Here is a 23,959-nt window from a genome sequence, read left to right on the forward strand (position 1 = left end):
GTCTAGTGGGGTAAAATAAATAAATAGAAATAGTGAATTCTGAATTAATAAGATTTTAACAAAAATTTATATCTGTTATTATTTAAATCATTTATACATGTTGTTCCAATATTTTTATAAGTATTTTTCGCATCATTAATTTCTAAATAATAATATATTTCTACTCTATAGTACCTAGCTCAAAATACTTCAGGAATGATTATTATTTAAAATGAATGTTTAAAGAACGGGTATAGTACAAAATGAGGGCCTAAGTTAATGTACTTGTCACAAAAGTAGCTTTTTCAGTGTTAAACTATAAAATCAAATTCTTAACATTTATTTTTCCATTGAAAAAATGAAAGTAACTTAAATTTTTCTGATTTCTAAGAAAAATCATTATTAAAAAAATGCAATCATTACAAAACTTCGCTAGCAGTGAAATAAGCAAAAAATAACAGCCAAACGATCAATCCAGCTATTTTTATTTTATTGAGCATGCATTCTGAGCAGTATCTCCTTTCCTAACATGCATTTGAAGTGAGTCCAATTTGCTCAAACTCGAATTTCAAATTATGGCTATTCTCTAAAACTACCATTCTGAGCATTGTCTAAAATAATAAAGTAATCAGGCGATATGTTGGCTAAAATTACTGTCAAGAATATTGTGATTATAGAGACAGTGTATGCAAAATTACTATTTATAACGCATTTTCTTATTCGTTGAAATGAATCGCCATCGTAAGCAAATAATGTACTTAGCCCAGAAACAGCACTAGATGAAAAATGATTAAAATAATCTCTTAAGAACTAAATTGAATACTACATTGAAATTTATTTCTAAGCACTTCTATGTTTATTATCAATAATAATATTACAATTATTGAAATACATTAACTATAAGCCATCGGAATATAGTAATGTAATGAACAGGTAAAAAAATATAATAATAGAATTATAAGTCATTCAATTGTTATAATACAATAGTAAGTCATTGAAATATAATATTACACTTATTAGTTATTGTACATTTTTATTTCACACAAAGTACCAGACAGTTATGATGCATTTAAGTAGATTTATAATAAACGAGTCACTTTCTTTCTCTCTCATCCCAAGCAAAAACGAAAAAGAATGTTAAATCAATAAAATATATAATTTACTCCAAGCATTATTTCAAATGACATATCCTATTTACACTATTAAAAGTTCGGGATTGTAAATTTTGGGAGTTGTACGCGCAAAATTACCAGAATACTTTTCAAGAATGTGGCGCTGTCGAAATAGGAAATAGACACCAGAGCAAGTATTGCACTTGGAATAGTTTGACATGCAGCGGGGGGAAAAATGCTGTATAGTTTTTTCACTCCACAGCGTTATCTGTTGTCAAACTCTGCAACTATTTTTAAAATAAAAAAATTAATTTCTGGTTTTCTAAATAGATAGCAGTAGTCTGAAACTTTTTATCACCTTTCGTCTTTTTTTTTATTTTTAATTTTAAAATAATTCTATGATTTTTCTGATGCTCTAATTACAATATATATATGAAGAAAATATTATAAGATAAAATGAGCTACAACCATATAAAAGAACTAAAAGCATCAAAACAGCAGAAGAAAACTAAAATCATTAACCATGTAAAAACAAAATAAATAGCAGAGCAATAATAGAAATAGCAACCTAACTAAGAAAAAGGAACTATGTTAAAAAAAATTAAAGTGGAAGCACTGACAATTGCAATAGAACTGGAATTTTACATCTTATAATTTTTCATCAATTTTCATAATTTTTATATTTATTTCTTAAATTGTATTACATATATATATATATATATATATATATATATATATATATATATATATATATATATATATATATATATATATATATATATATATATATATATATATATATATATATATATATATATATATATATATATATATATATATATATATATATATATATATATATATATATATATATATATACATGTATATATATATACATATACATATATATACATATATATATATATATATATATATATATATAATATATATATATACATGTATATATATATACATATACATATATATATACATATATATATATATACATATATATATATATATATATATATATATATATATATATACATATATATATATATACATATATATATATATACATATATATATATATATATATATATACATATATATATATATATACATATATATATATATATACATATATATATATATATATATATATATATATATATATATATATATATATATATATATATATATATATATATATATATATATATATATATATATATATATATATATACATATATATATGAAGAGAAATGGAGATAAAACAAAGAAAAATTATAGACATATGAAAAACAAGGGGGGGGGGAAATAATAAGTAAAAAAATAACAAACAACAGTTAAAAAAAGAAAGAAAAAAGGATGAAATTTAATTAAAAAAACCGAAAAAAAAGATATAATCTTATCATCAGCCCTCACGATTATATCCACAAAAGAGAGTGCTTTCTGATATTGTATCATGTAGCCAAAGCAAAATATATTATTACAATAGTGTAAAGAGCACTCAAAAATTTTTTTTTACAAAAATTGCAACAAATAAAATAGAACACTGGTTTGGAAGTGAGCCATGTTCGAAAGATTTTAGCTTTAAAGCAGAAAAAGACACCGGTATTTCCTACTGTATTTCATAATCTTGAATTATTAAAATGTTAAATAAAATATTTTCTATTTATATTTAGCTAACTTAAATATGTTTACTAAAAATTCCGCTTCAAAGGGCAAAATTGATTCATATCAAACAAATGAAAGAATCAATCCCATCTCAATAATGAATGAAAAAAATGTTGCATCCATAAAATATGCATTATAAAACCACATTTCCAATTCATTCATGTCATTATTTCCAATATTGCATCTAAGTCACACAAGATGATACGACAAAAACCCGCTCTGGTATTGATTACACCATTGTAGGCTCGGTAAAGAGTCACATAATAATAGAAAGACTAAGGCCTTGACAGAAAAGTGCCTTAATTAGCTTAGTTTATGTCTGGATAATTAAAGTTTAGGGGTGAGACAGACTTCTTTAAATGACTTTAACTTTTAAGAAGAGCCTCGTCATTAAGCCCTTGCATGTCCTCTTTTACTTAGACTGATCGTAACCATGAAGATATAAGGGGGAGGGAGTTCTTTATTTATGAAATGGTTCGACGGAGGGCGGTTCTCCAACAGTTGACTTTAAAATTTAATATACCGCATTAAATTTCGTGTGTGGAGTAGTTAAGAATTCGGGGGTTGTACGTGCTAAAGTACCGTTTTCTTCATTTTTATTCTCATGCTTTCTCGTCTGCAATCAAATTTAGGCTGCTAGCTAGATTATGTTGTTGGATAGATGAAGTTGTGTGTCTTATTAAGTTAGGTTTAATCCATGATATTGGATTTGAGGTTTTCCCCTAGAGGAGTTTGGGCATCGGAAACAATCTAATTATTTTGGAAATTTTTACAAGTTATCTAATTTGACTCGTTTTTGAAATTTCGTTTAAGGCTTGTTATTGAATGGCACGTAAAGGTGGGTGAAGTTTCTAAAAATTAGATTAGTGGAATTGTTTTACGATAAAATGTCAGTGTTTACTTTTTCATAATTAATTTATTTTGTTATTATTTAATAATTTAAAATTTTTCGGAGAATGAATTGATGGATATTTTTCGAAATATAACTGAGAGAAAAACTATTAATTTTTAATTTCTATTTTAAAATTTTGTCGGGAGTTTTGTCTATAAAATCAAAGTAAATTTTTCTTGTTTTCATCAACCATTTCAGTTTTTAAATTTTACACTAAGCTTATTTCAATAATTTATATGTAATTCTCAAGAGGAAACATATTTTCTGCAAAAATAGTTGGATTATAATATGTATCTAGCTTACACTAAACAGCATTATTGACAAAAACTGCAGGGAAGAGTTTCGTCACGTGATATCGCAAAATCCGGCATGGAACGTGCTAATTATGGGGTTTTTATGCTTGCACTTTTTCGGGGGTTTTGTACTTGCATAATATCTTCTGCTGCTGTACCTAATATAATTCTAATTAGCTATGCGAGTAGAAATTACAGTAATTTAACAAACTATACGAGATGTGTACGGAAGAAAAATAATATTGACGTAATTTTCAGGATTGTGGAAATTGTATATTTTCCTGTTGGTGGGAAAAATCACTCGCCAATATTTTCGCCAAAACGCAATTTGTTTCACCGAATTTATGATTTTATAGCATTTGACGAGGTGGCGAATGCATAGCTGAAGCTCTGATATTTATATATAATAATATTGCATTATTTATTTATTATTGTTATGTCTAAATATTATTTATTCATTTAATGTTAGTAAATTATAACGCTACTTTAATTTCCCTTGATTAGTTGAGTTTGTTACACATCATATTTGAAAGAATAATGTATTTTTATTTAAATGTTATGTGGGAAAAATTAGAAAGAAATAGTGTTTTTCTAAAATTTCGCTGCGATTTTGCAATTAAAAAATTATTGAATATTTATATATAATAATATTACGCAATTTATATATCATTATTATATATTAGTATTATATACTATTATTATATATCATTATTATATATAAATATTATTTATGCATTTAATGTTGGTGAATTATAACGTGGTCTTAATTTTCCCTGATTAATTGAATTTGTTATTAACTATATTTGAAATAAGAATGTATTTTTCTTTAAATTGTGTGTGTGAAAAATAGTAAGAAAACGTATTTTGTCTTTAAATTTAGTTTTGATTTTTAAATTGAAAATTTTTCGCATTATTGTGTTTACATTATTATGTTTAATTGAAAAATTTGCACATTATTATGTAGATAGCGTCTTATAAAACTAGGTTTAAATCAGGATATTGGATTTGAGGTTTGTCCCCAGTTGGATTGAAATAACGGAAACAATCAAATTATTTAGAAATTTTTACAAATAATCTAATTAACTCGTATTCGAAATTTCGTTTAAAGCTCGGGAAAAATGTGATTTCTCGCAAAACATCTTATTTTTGTTATTTAACTATGCAACATTGATTTATTTGGTAAGAGCATTTTCAAACTGGAAGTAAGTTGAAAAAATATGATAGCTAACAGTCGGTGAGTAAAATTATAATAACCATCTTTCAGCATTTAATTAAAACGTCTAGAGTTTGAATGTAATGACACGAACTGTTAAGGTAATCATTACTTTCTATTGTCAATTCATATATTTAAAGCTATAATTTTAAATATTGAAAAATAGAAATATATATAAATAAAACGAAATATATATTAAATAATATCCATGTTACTTTAAGATTTAAAAATATATAATTTCATTTTCATAAGAGGTAACATTATCGTTTATTAACAAGTTAAAATTTTGTTTCCTTTTTATGATTTTTCAAATAATAGGGAAATGACATTTGAAACAAGAACTCTAATTAATAATTTTCCTAGGATTATACAAGTCTTTAACTATTTCTAGAGTAATGCTTATGCACACGGTTACTTACGAGCATATTTAATTGTTGGAGTAAATTTAAAACTGAAATTGAGAAAAGTTAAAATATTTATGAAACTTAATTATACTTATCGTTTTATCTTTTCAGCTACCCCAGATGATGTAGAAACAATAGGACTTATATGCACTTCGGTTGCTACGATTGCAGCAACAGCAGTAACTTTATCTCTGGCTCACGTGTTTGGATTAGTAGGTGCTTTCTGTTGTTACAAATGGCATAGAAAAAGTAAGAGAAAGAAAATTCTACAAAAGAGTTTAAACATGCCCAGACAACTTCCACCATCAACTGCAGCAAGAAGATCCTCAGTGGGTCGCCAAGAGGAGCTATTTTACGCCAAACCTGATGTATCATTTAGAAATGTGTATGGATCTTATGAATCACCACCATAAAGAAACCTGTGATTGAACATTTTTTTGAATGAATTTAGTCAATCAGATGGGTGATGCCAAATTTCATAAACATGGCAGATGATCGACTAAATTCATGCATGCCTGAAACGATTGTTTTTGTTTGAAACGTGTACCAACATGTTCATGCTTAGGACATAAAAACTCATTATTACTTTGAAGTCGGTTTTAAAGCACCTTCTATAAATAAATAAGTTGTGAATCATTATAAAAAATATAACTGGTGCTTTTTTGGCATTTTAAAATGTATTAAGATTTCCACTCTTTATTTAGGTTTGTTTTCAAACTTTATGAAAACTATTTTCGATATTTTTTTATTCGAATTCTTGCATCTGTGTGAAGAAATTGTAATTTCATTGAAAACTATAACTCATATAAGAGGGGGAGAAATAATGTTTATTTTAATGATGTGTAGATACTTACATGGGAGAAGAAGTGAATAGCATAAATTCTCACGATTAAGCTTCTAGCAGATGTGCGTAATTAATATCTATCTATCTGTGTTATATAAATGTTGAGTATTTGCTCTGTTTGCAGAAACACATTTCTTCTGATTGCAACTATACAATACATATTTATACCTGATTTCCGTTACTAACATATTGCTTTTTGCATTAGAATATTGCAAATTTCAACGGCCAAGTTGGTATAACGACAGTTTTATTTATTTCATTTTCAAATCATTTCAGTAAATCTTTGGTCATTATATATTGCTTTTAGGAATATATTTTCTTTTATTTTTAAGAAGAAAGAGTTTAAATTAATAGTAATTAACATAGTAATTAGGTTTATAGCCTAAAGTCAATTTCAGTATTATTTATATATTTATACTCTTAGAAATTGTCACCTCATACTAGCGTATTTTAGAAATACGTATGGCCTATCACGTTGTTTTTAAGTTCCCACCTGGTGAAAGGCTGACTTCAGAAAGAAAATATTCATAATCGCAAATGTATGGACTGAATATATATTATGTAACTAGATTATAGACGCAATAAGATTGCTTTCAATGGTTTTCAACTTTAAAACTTAAAAATTGCATTATGTAGAAAGGCATCATCAATTTCATATAGCAAAAGTTTAGTTAAATGAGTTTTTGCTTAAAATTTATTTTTTTTAAAAAATGTATTAATTTTGTGATGTCGCTATTTAGAAATACTGATCAAACATGTATTATGTTCATCGTATTACGCTTTTCACCCATATGTACATGTTGTAGGCTAATTGAAAAATCCTACTTTTTGCAGATTTCACCCCACTTGCAGATTGCACAAGGCTAATTAGAAAAGTTTTTTGATTTTGCCAATCAGCCTGCTATTTTTGGGCTCATTGCATCATACATACCTTTAGGTTAACTGGAAAATATGCAAAAAATTAATCAATCAGACTGAATTTATCTAGGCAAATTGAAACAAGCCTTTTATTAGGCTATTTGCATTAAGCCTTCCCGCAAGCTGTATTGATTGCAAATGGCATAAAATAAATCTAGCTAATTGATAAATTACAGATGTATTTTAAAGACCCTAACGGTATGTTGTTTAACTGTAATAAGTTAGGCTGATTGAAGAATACTGGATAGTTTTCTAACTAGCTTTGCGAATTGAAGAACGGTGGCAGCTGTTTCCAAAGAGCTAATTAATGGGATCAGCCTGCGGCATACTCTACGATGTGTACTAAAGTCAAAGTTGTTCTAAAACAATGTAATTGATAATTAAAAATGGATAATGCTGTAAGTCCAATGGGATTTTATAGGATAGCGAAAAAAGCTTTTTTCCACTGCGTTCAGCCTATTTCATTTCATATAATGTGATTCAATTAACTAGCAAAATATTTAGACTCATTTCTTTTCAAATATTTATTAATAAGGTTACCACTCCAAGCTTTCTTTAGTTAGTAAAGTTAGTAAAGCTTTGCATTAATGAAAATTGTTTTAAAGAATAATCGTTTTTTTAGTACTTTCAGATTTTTCTCTTTTTAATCCTCAATGACTTTTAACTGTTAAGTTTTATATATGAAAAGCATCTAAAAGTTCTTTCTTGTACTTTTTTTTCGATTTTAAAAATAACTACAAAATTTGATCTATGAACCCTTTACTGAAAACCGTCTCTGACATCCATTTGTAAAATCAACTTCTTTTCCAAACATCCAAAACATCTTTTCATACTTACAGAAAGTTTTGCTATGTCACTTTTATGACTGTGTATGCCTCTGTTGAAGAAATACTAGTTCAATTTCGTCACCACTGTGTACAAAAATCAAATATTCTCTTCAAAAGGCTTAATTTAATTTATCAAAAAAAAAAAAAAATTTCAAAATTTCCATAAAATTGGACTCAGTTATGTGGTTTGAGGTTCTCAGTGTAATGAATTTTGATTGGTACTCTGCATGTTGAGTTTATGTTTATTGTATATATAAAAAAATATTTCGTTGTTACATATTTTGCTTCTCTTTTATTGCGGTGTTTTGTCGATGTCTGGGTAAAATTGCTAATTGCATATCTTTGGCTCTGTTTTGTTGAACTACACCTATTTGCCTTTCAAAACATTACCTGTATCATAATTTTATTGATATATTTTAAATATTTTCTATTAATGAATATGTAAATTAATATAGTTAAATACGTCACAATAAAATGTTACTCTTTAGAAATTTGTTTCTGATTACTTTAAAAAAACTATGACAATTCCCATAATTTGTATTTCTTATGATCGTTTAAAAGATTTCGGGTGGCAATCTAAAGTTTTAAAGAATGTATAAAGAAATTTAATGGTATTTCTACTCTAATGAAAGCATTGAAATCTGAATATCTACTGAAAAGAAGAAGATTTTGCATATGAAAAGTGATCAATGTTTATTAAAAAAGTAGCATTTCATATTAGCTTTTTGACATTTATAGCGAATAATTTTAGCTACTTTAAAAATATTCCTAGTGTTGGTGACAGCTATATGCATGATATACATCAAATAAAGACCAAATTAATTGCCGTTAATGCGCAATAAATAAAGTGTAGTTTTGAATATCATTCATAGATGCCTTCTAAATAACATTCAAAATTATTTACTTAAATCATCATTTAAAAGTTTAACGATAAAAAGATTAAAAGTGTTCTTTTTATAAGAAGGTGATATTATTCTAGGTATGTAATGTAATGAAAAATATTTAGAAATGATGAAGCAATTAAATTAATTCGGAAAAACATACAAAATATATTTAGAAAACATAATTTAAATTCAGAATATGGATATAAATGTAAATGAAAAGTTATGATGATTTTGTTTCAATTTTTAAAATTTTACGAAAGTGTTTTAATTTATTAATATTTTATGGAATTTGTAATTCATTTAATATTTTATTTGTGTTACTTCTCAGAAATTTTAAAGCTAGTGGCATTACATTATCGTTTAATATAGGTGGAGCTTTAATATGATGCGGAATTGAACTGCACTGATGTGACAAAAATCATGGGATTAATCTTAAAATTACGCGGACCTCCTCTAGCTCTACGAAGTGCAGCAACTCGATGTGACATGTACTCAATATGTAGTTGGAAATTACTTGAAGGAATATTCAGTCATTCAGCTTTAATGGATATCCATTATAAAGTGTTTTCGAGTGCAGGATTTTGTGCACAAACTGACCTCTTGATTACATCCCAAATTTGTTGGATGGGATTCATGTCGGGTGATCTAGTGGAACAAATCGTTCATTGGAATTGTTCAGAACGTTCTTCAAACTAGTCGTGAACAATTAAGGCCAACAGACATGGAGCATTGTAATCCATAAGAATTCCATCGTTGTTTGGGTGCATGAAGTCCATGAATGGCTGCCTATGTACTCCAAGTAGCTAAATATAACCAGTGATCGGACAAAAGATCAGGAGACCTAGTACATGCCATGAAAAAGCAGCCCAAACCATTATAAAGCGATCACCATATTGTACACTGCCTTGTTGACAACTTGGATCCAGGGCTTCAAGGGGTCAGCCCTACCCTCCCATCAGTTCTGACCAACTGAAATCGTGACTCATCCAATCAAGATACAGTTTTCCAGTTGTCTAGAGTCCAAACAGTATAGTCACGTGTTCAAGAGAGGCACTGGATGTGATATCGTGCTATTAGTAAAGGCACTCGAGTTCGTATTCTGCTGTCATGTCCCATTAGAGCCAAATTTCGCCGCACTGTCCAGATGGATGCGTAAATTTCACGTCCCCCATTGATGCTTGAGGTTATGTCACGCGATGTTACCTGTCTGTCAACGCTCACAGTTATACGCGCACGTCGGTGGTCTTGGTCATTATGTGCATGCGGTCGTCCACTGCATTGTTTATGGTGGAAGGTTATTAATGAAATTAGATATTCTCGACACACTCTTCACATTGTACATCTAGGAATGTTGAAACCTTAAAAATTTCAAAAATGGAGTCTCCAATTTGTCTAGCTCCAATTACCATTACACGCTAAATATTTGTTAATTCTCGTCTTATGGTCATAACTACCTCAGAAACATTCACAGATGAACTTTAATACAAATAAAAATCCTAAACTGTGCACTACTCATATATAAATTTCATACGCAATACAATGATACTACTACAATTTGTATGTTTGCCAATTATTGCTTTCCAGTAACTTTTGTCTCCTAAGTGCTACTTAAATATTATTACACTATAAAATGGTTCAGTTTAAACAAAATAGATGTTCACTTGAACAAGTTATTAAAGCTGCATGATATTTGAATACTTTAATGGTTAAGAATATTAATATAACACTTCAATATTGTATTGGTTATTTTAAGATCATATCAAAATAATTTCAAAATATTTTTTCTCTGGTACTTCCAAAAATTTAAATAAATTTAAAAGTAAAAAAAAATAATTAAAAGTGTATTTAAGAAAATGAAATTTTTCAAAACTTATTTTTATAAAAATCAGCTGTAAGATTTTTTAATCAAAACTTTTTCAAACTGCATTTTTTTTCCATATTCATTACACTTTAGATATTCTATTTTTCTTTTAAAATTATGTACTCAACGACTATAATATAACACTTCAATATTGTATTGGTTATTTAAAGATCATATCAAAATAATTGCAAAATATTTTTTCTCTGGTACTTCCAAAAATTTAAATAAATTTAAAAGTAAAAAAATAATAATTAAAAGTGCATTTAAGAAAAAGAAATTTTTCAAAACTTATTTTTATAAAAATCAGCTGTAAGTTTTTTTAATCAAAACTTTTTCAAACTGCATTTTTTTTTCATATTCATTACACTTTAGATATTCTATTTTTCTCTTAAAATTATGTATTCAACGACTAAGATCATTAAACTTTAGTAATTCATTAGTACAGTATAATAATACAACTTAGAATTCGTTTATAAGTTTTTTACTTTTTTAATAATGACTTAAATAATGGCTTTAAATATTAACTTTTCAAATGTCAAAATAGATTTATTAAATCATTTAAATTTTATTGGACTTAAAAGTAAATTAGATAAAGTAATTTTGTTTGTTATAAAAATTCAAGGAAAACCAATTTTTCTCTAACGTTTTTTAAAGCCTCAGTTTCGAGGCTTTTCAGTCAAAATTTCCTCAAACTGCATTATTTGACACATATAATACGTATTTATCTCTCTTTACTCAATTATTCATGCCTAAGATCACTCAAATGTAGTAATTTATTAACAAACTATGGTAGTGTAACTTAGAATTTGTTCAATACTTAAAGTACATATGAGATATATTACAAAAACTTGCATGGAATTAAACCAAATACGAAACCGATTTATTGACACACTTAGGAAAACTTGCATGGAATTAGTCCAAAAGCGAATCAGATTTATTGATGCACTTACAAAAATTTGTACGGAATTAGTCCAAATTCGAAACAGATTTATGGATAGATTTACAAAATCTTGAATGGAAATAGTCCAAATGTGAATCAAATTCATTGATACACTTACAAAAACTTGAATGGAATTAGTCCAAATGCGAAACAGATTTATTGTTACTCTTACGAAAACGTGCACGGAATAAACCAAATGCGAAAAAGATTTATAGATACACTTTCGAAAACTTGCATAAACTAAAAATTGATTTAAAGTAATTTTGTTCTAATGTTTCAAAGAAATAACTTATACCTTAACTGTTAAAATATATCAGTCTTGAGGTTTTCAACTGAGATATTTTCTTTTTAACTGTATAAGTCTCATACATTATAATTCAGATACGTCATTTGTCTTTCCCAAACTTCGTATTTTATATGATTCATTCGTATATTAGGGTATTTAAACTTTGAATTCATTAAATACTTTACTTAACTACTGAAATAAATGAAAAAATATTTATTAAGCCCCTTTCAACAATTTGCATGGACACAAAAGTAAGTATGAGAAAGTAATTTCTTTTAACATTTCACAGAAAACCTATTTTTCACTAACTTTTTAAAAAATCAGCCTAGAGGCTTTTCAATCAAAATTTCATCAAACTTCATTGCATGCCACACATGTTTTACTTAAGACATGTGATTTATTTCTCCTGAAATTCAAATTTTATATACAACTAAAATGTAGTAATTCATTACTAGATAATAATAAATTTATTTAATATTTAATTTAAATAATAAAATGACTTCGAAACAGATTTATTGAGCCACTTACAAAAATCTGCATTGATTTAAAAATAAGTTAGATAAAGTAATTTTGTTTTAAAATTTCAAAGAAAACCAATTTTACCCTAACTTTTTTCAAAATATCAGCCTCGAGGCTTTTCAACCAAAATTTCCTCAAACTGCATTATTTGTCACATACATTATACTTAAGATATGTCATTTGTCTCTTCTGAACTTCGTATTTCACGTCTAAGATCATTAAAATGCCAAAAGAATCGAACAAAAATGAAGCCAGAATAAAATAAAAGTGAAAAGAAAAATTTCTTTAAAATCAAAGCCTTTTTATTTGAATTTTCTAGTAGTTCATTCTTAAGACTATTTTTTTATGATAGTCTGCAATTTCTTTTTTATTTTTATTTTTATTTCGACTCTTTCCTCGTTAATGCAAAAGTTGAAAAATTTCTAGTTCATTTCTCATTCTTCCTCTTTCTTTTTTTTACTTCTAAATTTTGCCCTTATTACTGTCGAGCGAGACTAGTTTCAATCTTTTAAAGAGACAAAGCTCTCTAATAATTATCTAGGTCCGCGAGCAAATCGCAAACCTCCTATCTTTTCCCCTCCTTCTTTTTTGCATTTTTTCTCTTCTGTTTCTAAGATTACGAAGAGGATGAAATTCGCCAACGTTTTAAGCCATTTTCTACGGCGTACACCAATCCTTTTGTCATTTCTTTAAGCTTTTTAAATTTTTGCCTTCTTTACAAGTTTTTAAGATAAAAATAATGAATATAAAAACTAATAAGAAGTATTTTTTTTATTCTGGCGAAATGTCAAAATAATTTTGCGAGCATGTATTAAATTGTTTGATATTTGCTAGGTTCATCAAAAGTCATAATCATGTAAGTTTTAAATATTTATTCAACTTTACCCATTTTGCAATTAATAAAAAAATGCCTGCATTTTCCTTATATCCTATCTTATATTTTTGTATATGTCGGTTTTTTTAATACTACACTTCTGTTACTTTATCACCATATTCCTCTTATCCCAATATTTTATCAACCTTATCATATTTTCTTATCAGCATTACCCAAAATATTTGCTTCGAAATTACTTTTTTTATCCTACATATCCTTATTTTTATTTCTTTGGTGTAGTAATTTTTTCGCACAATTTCGTTTACAAAATCTATTAAAAATAGTTTTTTTAGTGTCTTTATTTTACCTCAGAGTTTTAAAAAACATTTTTATCATATCTTATTCATATTAAAACAAATAATGTTTCAAAGATAATTTTGGCAGTAAGATCATTACTTACCTAACCTTCTTCTAACTCTGAGGCAAATGAAGCCCTTAACTTTTTTCACTTGATCAGCAGCTCAGAAGTTCACCTCGGCCCAGCTCATCCTTGCCACCTGCTTTCGTTTATCTTCTTGTTTTTTTTTTATGTCTACATGGATCTGCCTCTTTTTCTTTTTCCTTCTCGTGCCCATGTTATGGCTACTGATGGTATTCTTGTGAGAGGCATGCTCAAAACGTAACCTATACGTTTCAATATTTTTCTTTCAATCATTTCTGTATTTTTTTTAAAAAAAATCACTATTTTAATTTAAGGTGAACAGTAATAGTTTTTAAAAATTTATTATGATATTATTTACCTCATTTTATAAATGATGTCAACAAGTAGTTTCTTAAAATATTTCACTTCGTTAAATCTCTGAACTTTAGATCGATGATCGTGGTCAAAATATGAAAAAATAAGCAGAAGTTAAGGTAAAATGTGTCACAGACACTTAAAAATAAAACGTATTGTATCAAAATTGTACACAATAATGTACAGTGTACGTAGCATGAACGAAACACTTGTTTCTAGTGCAGATAGAGGTTTCTTCTGTGTGTAGAAAGAATTAAACTTTAATAAAAAGTATTGTGATGACGTCATAGTAGATCGTCATTTGTTACGATTTTTAAAAAGCAGTGAAAGAATATGCTCTTGGCTACTTTTAAAAATTCAAACACAGACAGAAATGATATACATGTTTTTGCTGCGTACCATGAAATCAAATGTATTTTTAGTATACTAAGACAGCTGGATATTTTCTTTCGTAATATTTATTTCAAAAGTCTAATTTTTTCTTTAAAAAAACCGATGTTGTTATAAAGAACCGAAAAAATTTTAAACATTAAAATAAGTTACATATTTAATATGAATTTTTGTTGTAAGTAACGCGTTAGATTCCATGCAATCATAACGAGAAAAAAAACAAGTAAAAAAGAATCAAGTAAAAATATGTACTTAAAAAGAAAAATAAGTAAATTGCGTACGTACAATCAAAAGTATCTACTTCTTATTTGTATTTTTTCCTTCTCTTAGGATGTATATATATGTTCTACAAAGTATGGCTGTAACAAAAAAAAATTATATATTTACATTTTGTGCAACAAAGTTGTAATTATTATTGATAAAGTCTTATTACATTTTAAATATCCATTTTCAATTACTTTAAACTAAATGAGGAAGCAAAAGTTTAAGTTTACTGAGGTATAATTATGAATATTTATTAAAAAACGAAACTAATAAAATACGTTAAAAAAGTGACATTTTAAAATTCCGAATAATTTTAAATAACTTTATTTATTAAGAAACTAACAGTAAATTATTGTTCAAAATTATTTACAACCTCCAATTATAATATATCTAAACCTTATAATATTTCTTTCATAATTATCAACCTCAATTATCTGCACACCTAAGGGCATTAATTTTAATTATTTCTTGGTTTTGTTTATTTTCAAAAAGCGAAATGAGTGGTTTTAATTATCACCAACAAAATTTATTTTCATAAATGCGTTGAAACTATTAAATTTAATGCTGGATAATTCTTAAAAAACATGTATATTTATTTCTAAGATGTTGTATTCAAGATCTTAATATCTAATGCGGTGTTCTTTAGTGCATATTTGTTAAAAAATAAACTTCAATTTGTTTTTAAAATATTATAGATTGTAAAAAAAAAAATATATTTTTTGCTGTATGTGATTAGGAATTAATTTACTAATTAGCTAACTAATATAATTTAGCGATTTGCGTCCTCTTAAAAATACCTGTGTTTTATAAACAATTCTGTCAGTAGATGTACAGAAATGAGATGTACATAAATACTAATTATTAGATTCATATTCCACTAGAATATTGCCTATATGTATCATTGAGTTTAAAAGCCTTTAAATTTTTTTAAAAAAAAGTATGAGAAAATAGTATAAAAGTTTCAGTTTAAAATATTTGTTGTATCTGATTGAGAATCAATTTACTAATTAGCTAACTAATAAAATTTAGAGATTTATACCTGCCTAATGTGTTAATTAATTACTTTACTAACGAATGCTAGTTAGTAAATTAATGAATTAATTTACTAACTAGCTAACTAATAAAATTTAACGATTTATGTCCTCTTAAAAATACCTGTGTTTTATAAATAATTCTGGCAGTAGATGTACAAAAAATGGGATGTACATGAATACTAATTATTAGATTCATATTCCACTAGAATATTGCCTATATGTATCATTGAGTTCAAAAACCTTTAAATTTTTAAAAATAAAATGCATGAGAAAATAGTATAAAGGTTCCAGTTTAAAATTTTTGTTGTATCTGATTAAGAATTAATTTACTAATTATCTAACTAATAAAATTTAGTGATTTGTGTCCTCTTAAAAATACCTGTGTTTAATAAATAATTTCGGCAGTAGATGTACAAAAAATGAGATGTACGTAAGTAATAATTATTAGATTTATATTTCACTAGAATATTGCCTATATGTATCATTGAGTTTAGAAATCTTTAAATTTTTTTAAAAAAATGTATGAGAAAATAGTATAAAAGTTTCAGTTTAAAATTTAAAGTTTAAGACAAGTTGAAAAGTCTTGCTCAGAAATTCCAAGTTTCAGAGCTAAATAAATGCATTTGAGTTTTATTTTTTCTTCACTAAACCAAAAATACTTGGAGAGTTCGAAAATACTTTGCTCTAAAAGGGTTTTGAAGTTTTAAACTCTAAGCATTGGAGACGATCCGTTTCGGATTAAGCATAGAAAGAGAAAAATAAATCGCATTTTACTTCTTTTCAAATAAGAAATAAAGAAAAACACGGTTTTTGACAGTAACAGTATAATCTTATTTTTTTTCTTCAGACAGATAACATTTTTAGAATGTGATGATCCTAAAAACCTTCTTAACATAAAAATTTTTCATGTCAAAGTATATTTTATTTAAAAACTAAAAAAACTTGCTTAGAGTTTATAAATAAAAAAAGAAAATACATAAATTGAAATTAGTATATTCTTTTTCTCTTCAAAATCAGCTCATTTTTATTACATTTTGATCTTGAATGCAATGCAACAAATTTGAAAACAATTGAATAATAAATCTAAGAACACATAAAATATTCGTTTTTTATAGAAGTTATAGTGTTGAGTATTATATTTATGTGCGATTACTTAAAACTAAAATGAGAAATATCTTTTTAATTAAGTAATATTTTCTCAGTATTGTGGGATTTGATTAAATCAACAGAAAAATTAGAAACGTGCTTCATTGAAAACATATCTGAAATTTGGCCAATTTTCGCTCAGTTGCCATTTTCCAATACTATTTGTGTTCTAATATTTCAGAATCTTAGTTTTAGGAAAACCACACAATAGAGTTTAACAACTGTTTTAGAAGATCGGACCAATAATGTAGCAAGCATCTGAATGTTATGTGAGTTCAAAATATAATCCTATGTAGGTTCAAAATATACAATTTTCGTACTTGTACCTGTTCACATGCCTGACATCGCAGTCTAAGCAAGTGAAGAATTATCTCTAATGTACTTTTTTACACTGAACCGATAAGACTAAACACGAGTCAATAGAATGGATAGGTCAAAAATTTCTATTATCTCTAATGTACTTTTTTACACTGAACCGATAAGACTAAACACGAGTCAATAGAATGGATAGGTCAAAAATTTCTATTATCTCTAATGTACTTTTTTACACTGAACCGATAAGACTAAACACGAGTCAATAGAATGGATAGGTCAAAAATTTCTATTATCTCTAATGTACTTTTTTACACTGAACCGATAAGACTAAACACGAGTCAATAGGATGGATAGGTCAAAAATTTCAAGGATATTACAAAGTTGCAAAAGGAATTCGGGTCGGAAACACTATCCAGAGCGGTTAGAAGGGCTTGCAAACTATGTAAAAACTATATACAAGGACAAGATGAAAAACCCATTATATATCGTTATGCTTTTACGGTAATTCAAAGCATGCTTCACATTTACAACCATATTACAACAGGCTATGTTTAACGCGTTCGTGATATATCTGGTATGTTTTACAAGGTTCATGCTTGCATGCGAACTTAGTCTAACGCTTCCGCGTGTGAATCTAACCACTCTTCCACGCGTATGTGAATGCTCTCATCAGGGGTCTGGCCAAGTTTTAGAGGATTTTCTGTAGGTCACAAATGTACAAAATGAGCCTAAATATTTTTTTTTCTTCCAATGCCCACCTGGAGAATGACCTTTCGTCATACAGGCACTTGTTTGTTACTCTTTTAGGGGTACCATTTTATGTGGGCCAACGCTGCTCCCACACTAAGGACATATAGTACAGAAAAGGAAAGAAAATCCATGTCTGGCCCGGGGTTTGAACCGAGAACCTTTCTGATGAAAGGCCAGTTCCCTTGCCCCTACACAGGCCGGAAGGCATGAGCTTGAATATGGAAGAAATAAACTGGTGCAGATTTGTTTTTGCTCATTGTCAATCTATGTTATAGATAATCAGAAACTTCTTTTAGAAGCTCTCAGTTGGGTTTGCTAAATCAAATGCGTTTTTTTATGCATTTTTAATTCTTTCATTTCAGGAACGTTTTTAAGCACCCTGTAGACGTTCATACATTTATTGTTTTTGTTGGCAAAAAGAAAGTTATTTAACTTTCCCTTAAACTTAAAAAAAGAGAGCATTAATTAATTTATTTTAGTGCGCTTACATAAACGGATAACAGAAATTCACATTCCACGTCTCTGGAGTTAGTTTCGCAGCTAACATTTTTTAATAGCACAAAACTATCCTCGTAATAACTGGAATTTTTTTTTTTGCTGTGCTCTTTATACGATTGAATACATTTTTCTCTTTTTCAAAACAATACGAATTAAAAAAATTGCATGCAAATTTACTTCAATTAATAATTACTTCACTATTTCTGATTTCAAAATTATTTTGAGTATATGTTAGAGGTATTAAGCATGTTTTTCAGAAATATTTTTTATACGATGTAGTGTAAATGTACAGCACGGAATCTTTAAATTCAAAATTTTTGCAAAGATTTAAATTCGAATGTTAAAGTAACGAAGCAGGCTGAAAATAAATTACATTATTTTTATATAATGAAACAAATAACTCCATTCAAATCATCCTTTTTGTTTCAAATTAAGTTCAATATTTTTCGAAATGGAATCATCAATTTCGATTTAAAATTTTATTTATATTCGCGCTTATTTTGAAGTTCGAAACAAAATGCGGAGTAAATAGCTCTTTTACAGAATCGAATGTAACTAAAAATGTTCTGTTTTGTGAAAGAAAAATTTAAATACATATTTGCATTTTATTTAAAATGTTTCTCCCAATTTATTGTATTTGATTGCACAATGAATTCAATTTTAAAAGCAAACAGCGAAAGAGCATTGCTTCAAAACTATTTCGATGCCTTCATTAATAAATAGAAATAGAATTTTATTTGATGCGTGTTGTTTATATTCCGTGACAAGTATCATAAAGTGTATAAAACATCACTTCCTATAAACAATGGAATCTGGATTAAAGGATGTTGCATAAAAAGGGAGATAGTTAGGTTTGGAGTTTCTTATAGAAATCTAGGAAAATATATTTGAATGGAATGAATTAAAATTGCTAAAAATGTTAAATCAATTGTTAATAATAAAAATTAAATTAATTAAAATTAAACAGCTGCTAAAAAATGAGATTTCTGTTATATTTAGAGCATTCCATTCGTATAATGCAACTACATAGATGTGTGAAATAAATATGCTAAAAAAAACTAAGTTAACAGCAATTGTTTGTCTCATTTAATCTATGAAGATAAAATTTTGAATGAATGAAATATAAGCATAAATGAATAAAACAATTTCTAATGAATCGTTTTGTATTTAACTGAAGATAAATAATTAGTTATTAAATTTAAAGTTATTTACAGTGTATGTCACTCAAAGCTAGAATGAGATAATGCGAATATTGGGATAAAAGTACGAAAAAAAAAAAATGGTTTTGTATGTGTGTATGTATGTATATATATATATATATATATATATATATATATATATATATATATATATATATATATATATATATATATATATATATATATATATATATATATATATATATGATGGTTGATATTTGTCTCGTTCATATAAGCAAAAATATCTACTAAAACTTAATATTATGTGAAGCGTGATACATACAACTTCAATCAATCTATTAAGAGCTTGGTTTCAATTTTCTTTCTTATCTCATCTTAATATAACTTTCAAGTAGAACTTTCTGTGAATTTGTAATTATTGTTTTCAAATATTTCCTCGTGGAGAAAATTTAATTAAAATTTGGTGCCTGTATAATACAGGGTTATTCATAATTCCCTCCGGGGTTTCGAAGCGTTATAGTAAAAAAACGAAGACGAATATGGCAGAAAAGAACATATGAAACTATTCCGAAAGTATTCAAGTTTTAATTTAAGCAGTTGTCGCTAGATGGTAGTAACATGTACCACTGAAGCCAGTTGTAGTGAAGAAAAATGGCGTTTACAGGCGGAGGGAATTATGAATAACCCTGTATAGTTTAAACATTCTCGGTTTACTGTTGTTTTTAACAAGGAAAAACTGAGTTGGAAAATTCTTTTTTTTTTCGTTAATTATAGATTATTCATGCATAGGTAGTTTTTTTTAATAGTTAGAATGGGAAGGTAATAACTTTCTTAGAAAGTTGGAGCAGACAAGTTGAGGTTATATTAGATATGCTAGACCTGTGTAAACTCTGCGTCTGATATCAGGAAGTATGTGAGAAATTTTTCCAGTACACCACCTCAGTATTTCCAGTCAATCGTGATACTTGGACTAAATGAAGCATGAAACATAAATGTATGGTTTTGGATCAGTTATTTCCTAATAAACAAATATCGAACTACTTTTGCTGCCCTTGTCATCATTGAACTGAATGCTGTTTGATGGTAGCTCATGATAATGAAATCATGTTTTCTGCAACTATTCTGCATCGAAATCCGTTACTTTTTTTAAACGTAAACCAATGAACCTGTACGAATCTCAACACGTTAGAGCTATAGTTTAGTGGTAGGTAGTTGTAAAAAAAATATCGGTGGTTTATTTGTTTTTGCAGTAAACTTGAATCAGTCTTTCACAGTTATATTGCTGATGGAAATGATCTTACATATTGGTATAATCACACTGCTAACTAAAGTTTTCTAGACATATGGAATGCATATTATTTGTAACATAACAGAATTTACATGTATTTTGTTAGACGTATTTAGATTGCTTTATGAATGGGTCTACGATAAATTGAACTGATAGTCAAGAGAAACGACGTAGTTAAAGCCAGATTTATGTTTCAATAATTTAATGGAGATTATTTTCTAAAAGTATAAGCCTTGTAATAATTTATTTAAGAAGCAAGAGCTGCAGAATGGGCCATTGGCGACTGTCTTGGACTCATCTCTGAGGATGTTCGGAGTCATGCCATCACAATTTTGATCCTCTGCAAAGGGAATGGTGGTAGCCTGACAACTTGCGAGCAAAGTATTTACAGTTGAAAAGTTTAAAGAAGACCGATAACAGCGCAACCTTCTTCCTTCGCAAGCTGGTCAAAACAGTCACCCACCCACTCACTGACGGTTATCAGTGATAGCTGTACCACTTAGAGCCGCGTCTTTACGATCTATTTAACGTGTTGATGTAAGAAACCGTGATCACTCAGGGGTAGAGCGTTCGTCTTCCAATGAGGTGACTGGTCGAACGAATTGCGCGTCCGGCTTGTACCGACAACAGTGCTGAAGTAAAATATCCTCGAATTAGTCTTTTTGCCGTCAGGTTAACCGTGGGAGGTTTTCATGGTTTTCATCTCCATGTAACGCAAACGTGGGTTACTTCTACCAAAAAGTCCTCCAAGAAGGCAAATTTCTCCTAATACATGATCCAGGAGTTCCCTTGTCTTCTGCATTGGGTTTAAAATAACAGGTTATTGAGTTGAATATTCGTAGTCGCAAACCCAAAAAAATGGGTTGGCTGTTCAACGACGGATATAAAATATAAAATGTGGTGCTGTACGGGCCATTAAATAAGCCATTTCGAAATGTTAGGAGTGCCTTCATTGCATATATTCTTAAACTGCTATCTTCAATCTTGAGTGACTACAAACTATCAGATTTGTACCACTTTAAAAAGCTTTGTTCATACTATGCTACTATTTCACTAAATAAAGTATTTAAAAATGCAAGCCTTGTGCTACTATTTCAAAAATAATTATTTTACTGATTCAGCGTTTTATCCTCAACGAAATAAAAGTGATGCCTCTTCCAAAGAAGATACCAACGTTTTTGAGCACCAGCAATTTTTCGTTCCAGGCTGTGACTTGACATAAATATGACTAGACACATTCAGTCCATAACATTCTTAGTCTAGTGTTAAAGTAAAGACATTCCCGGATTGTGGCACTTTTGCATTACATTATGAGACTTGACATATTCCGTTCATAATCCTGTACTACTTAAAGAGTTAACGTAACACTGTATTTAAGGGATTTCAAAAGGATATTTTGGGTTATCTTGAGATGCTTTGTCGTATCCACGACTTTATGTCAAGCATTAATAGTATAATTGTATAGCTATTTAAAATGAAGAGGTTTTAAAATGAAGTTTTGGGAAACGTAAAATATGATTTTTTGGGTCTAAATGGAAAACTATATGACTTATCATTTTCATTGCTTAATTATAGTTATAACACATGGGAGTATTTTTTTTCTGTTTACTGTTGGATGATATTTTTTTAAAAAAAATCTTAGATGCATTTGTATCGCTAATTTAAAATCAGAAATAGGCTTCGCTTTGCAAGTCACAGACTTTCAAACGACATTTTTAATGTATTTTTTGTCGAAAAGTATAAGTTTCAAAACGCCATCTATAATAGAGGTCGAAAAAATATTACGATGAACTTCTAAAGGAGTTATGATACATCATCAGGATTAAAATAACATAGGAACCCATGCATGGAAATTTCGTCATCGTCACCAGGAGAGCTTCCCTAATATGACCTGTTTCTTCGTGAGCTTCTAAACAGGTCGTAATAGGGAGGCTCCTCTTGCAGAGTTCGGCGACGTTTTCAAAAATGAGTTCCTATGTGATTTTAATCCTGATGATGTGCCCAACCTCCGTTAGAAGTTTATCGCAAGATATACGCGATCCCTGTTATATAAAACGTTTTTAAAGTTGTATATTTCGACTAAAAATGTTATTTAAAAAAATCTGCAGTTTTAGGAGCAAAACTAATTTCCGAGCGTTATTTAAACTTTGATCCTGTAAAACTGTGTTTTCTGCACTTGCTAACCTAAATAGCACATATCGAATGAAAATTAATATTGAGTGTGGATGGTAATTTCGAATATTACCTCTTATATTATTAATACTTATCGTCATTTAATATATATATATATATATTGTTATTAATACCGTATCATTAATTGTAGTTAGCATAGTTAAATGGATTTCAAGTACGCTTAAATATTTACATTTTTACAGAATTTTTCCAGTCTTTTCTTCTTTATTACATTAGCCATGAAAGTTTTTTTAGCAAAACGCAACGTGTTCCTGAATTTTTTAAATATTATTAAATATTAACCATTTAAATAATATTTAATATTAGATATTTAAGCAGTATTTAATAATTATCATTTAAATATAATAATTACATTTATACACATTATAAATGCAATTTGGCATTTTCGCAACCTTTAAAAAAAAGCTTCTTTAAACCCGCCGAGACTGTTACCTGAGGGGGTATTTAACTCTATACTTAAAGGTTTAAAACAAAAATTTTATTCCCTTCTTATTTATTTGCGTTTCATAAAGAGTCATCAGTCAAGTCAATAATATCAAATGCAATTTTATAAAGACGTAATATCCCTTAGCATTTACAAATTTGACATTATTTTCGGTTCAAATCCTCGCATGCATCGATTTAAGTCATCATCAATCATTTTCTTCAAAAAACAAAAT

The 23,959-nt window shown here is 27.9% G+C and overlaps 1 protein-coding gene across 1 annotated transcript in view; it reads left to right on the top strand.

Annotated features, from left to right (window-relative positions):
* Positions 1–8,653, top strand: part of LOC107443837 (uncharacterized) — a 138,033-nt gene extending 129,380 nt beyond the window's left edge. The window contains exon 22 of the mRNA XM_071179091.2: positions 5,685–8,653. Coding sequence (XP_071035192.2) covers positions 5,685–5,986 — 302 coding nt within the window. The 3' untranslated portion in view covers positions 5,987–8,653. The remainder of the gene's footprint in view (positions 1–5,684) is intronic.
* The last annotated feature ends 15,306 nt before the right edge of the window (positions 8,654–23,959 follow it).

This window comes from Parasteatoda tepidariorum, chromosome 6 (genome assembly GCF_982258835.1).
Source record: "Parasteatoda tepidariorum strain Cologne lab strain chromosome 6, Ptep-v5.0, whole genome shotgun sequence".
Lineage (NCBI taxonomy): Eukaryota > Metazoa > Arthropoda > Arachnida > Araneae > Theridiidae > Parasteatoda > Parasteatoda tepidariorum.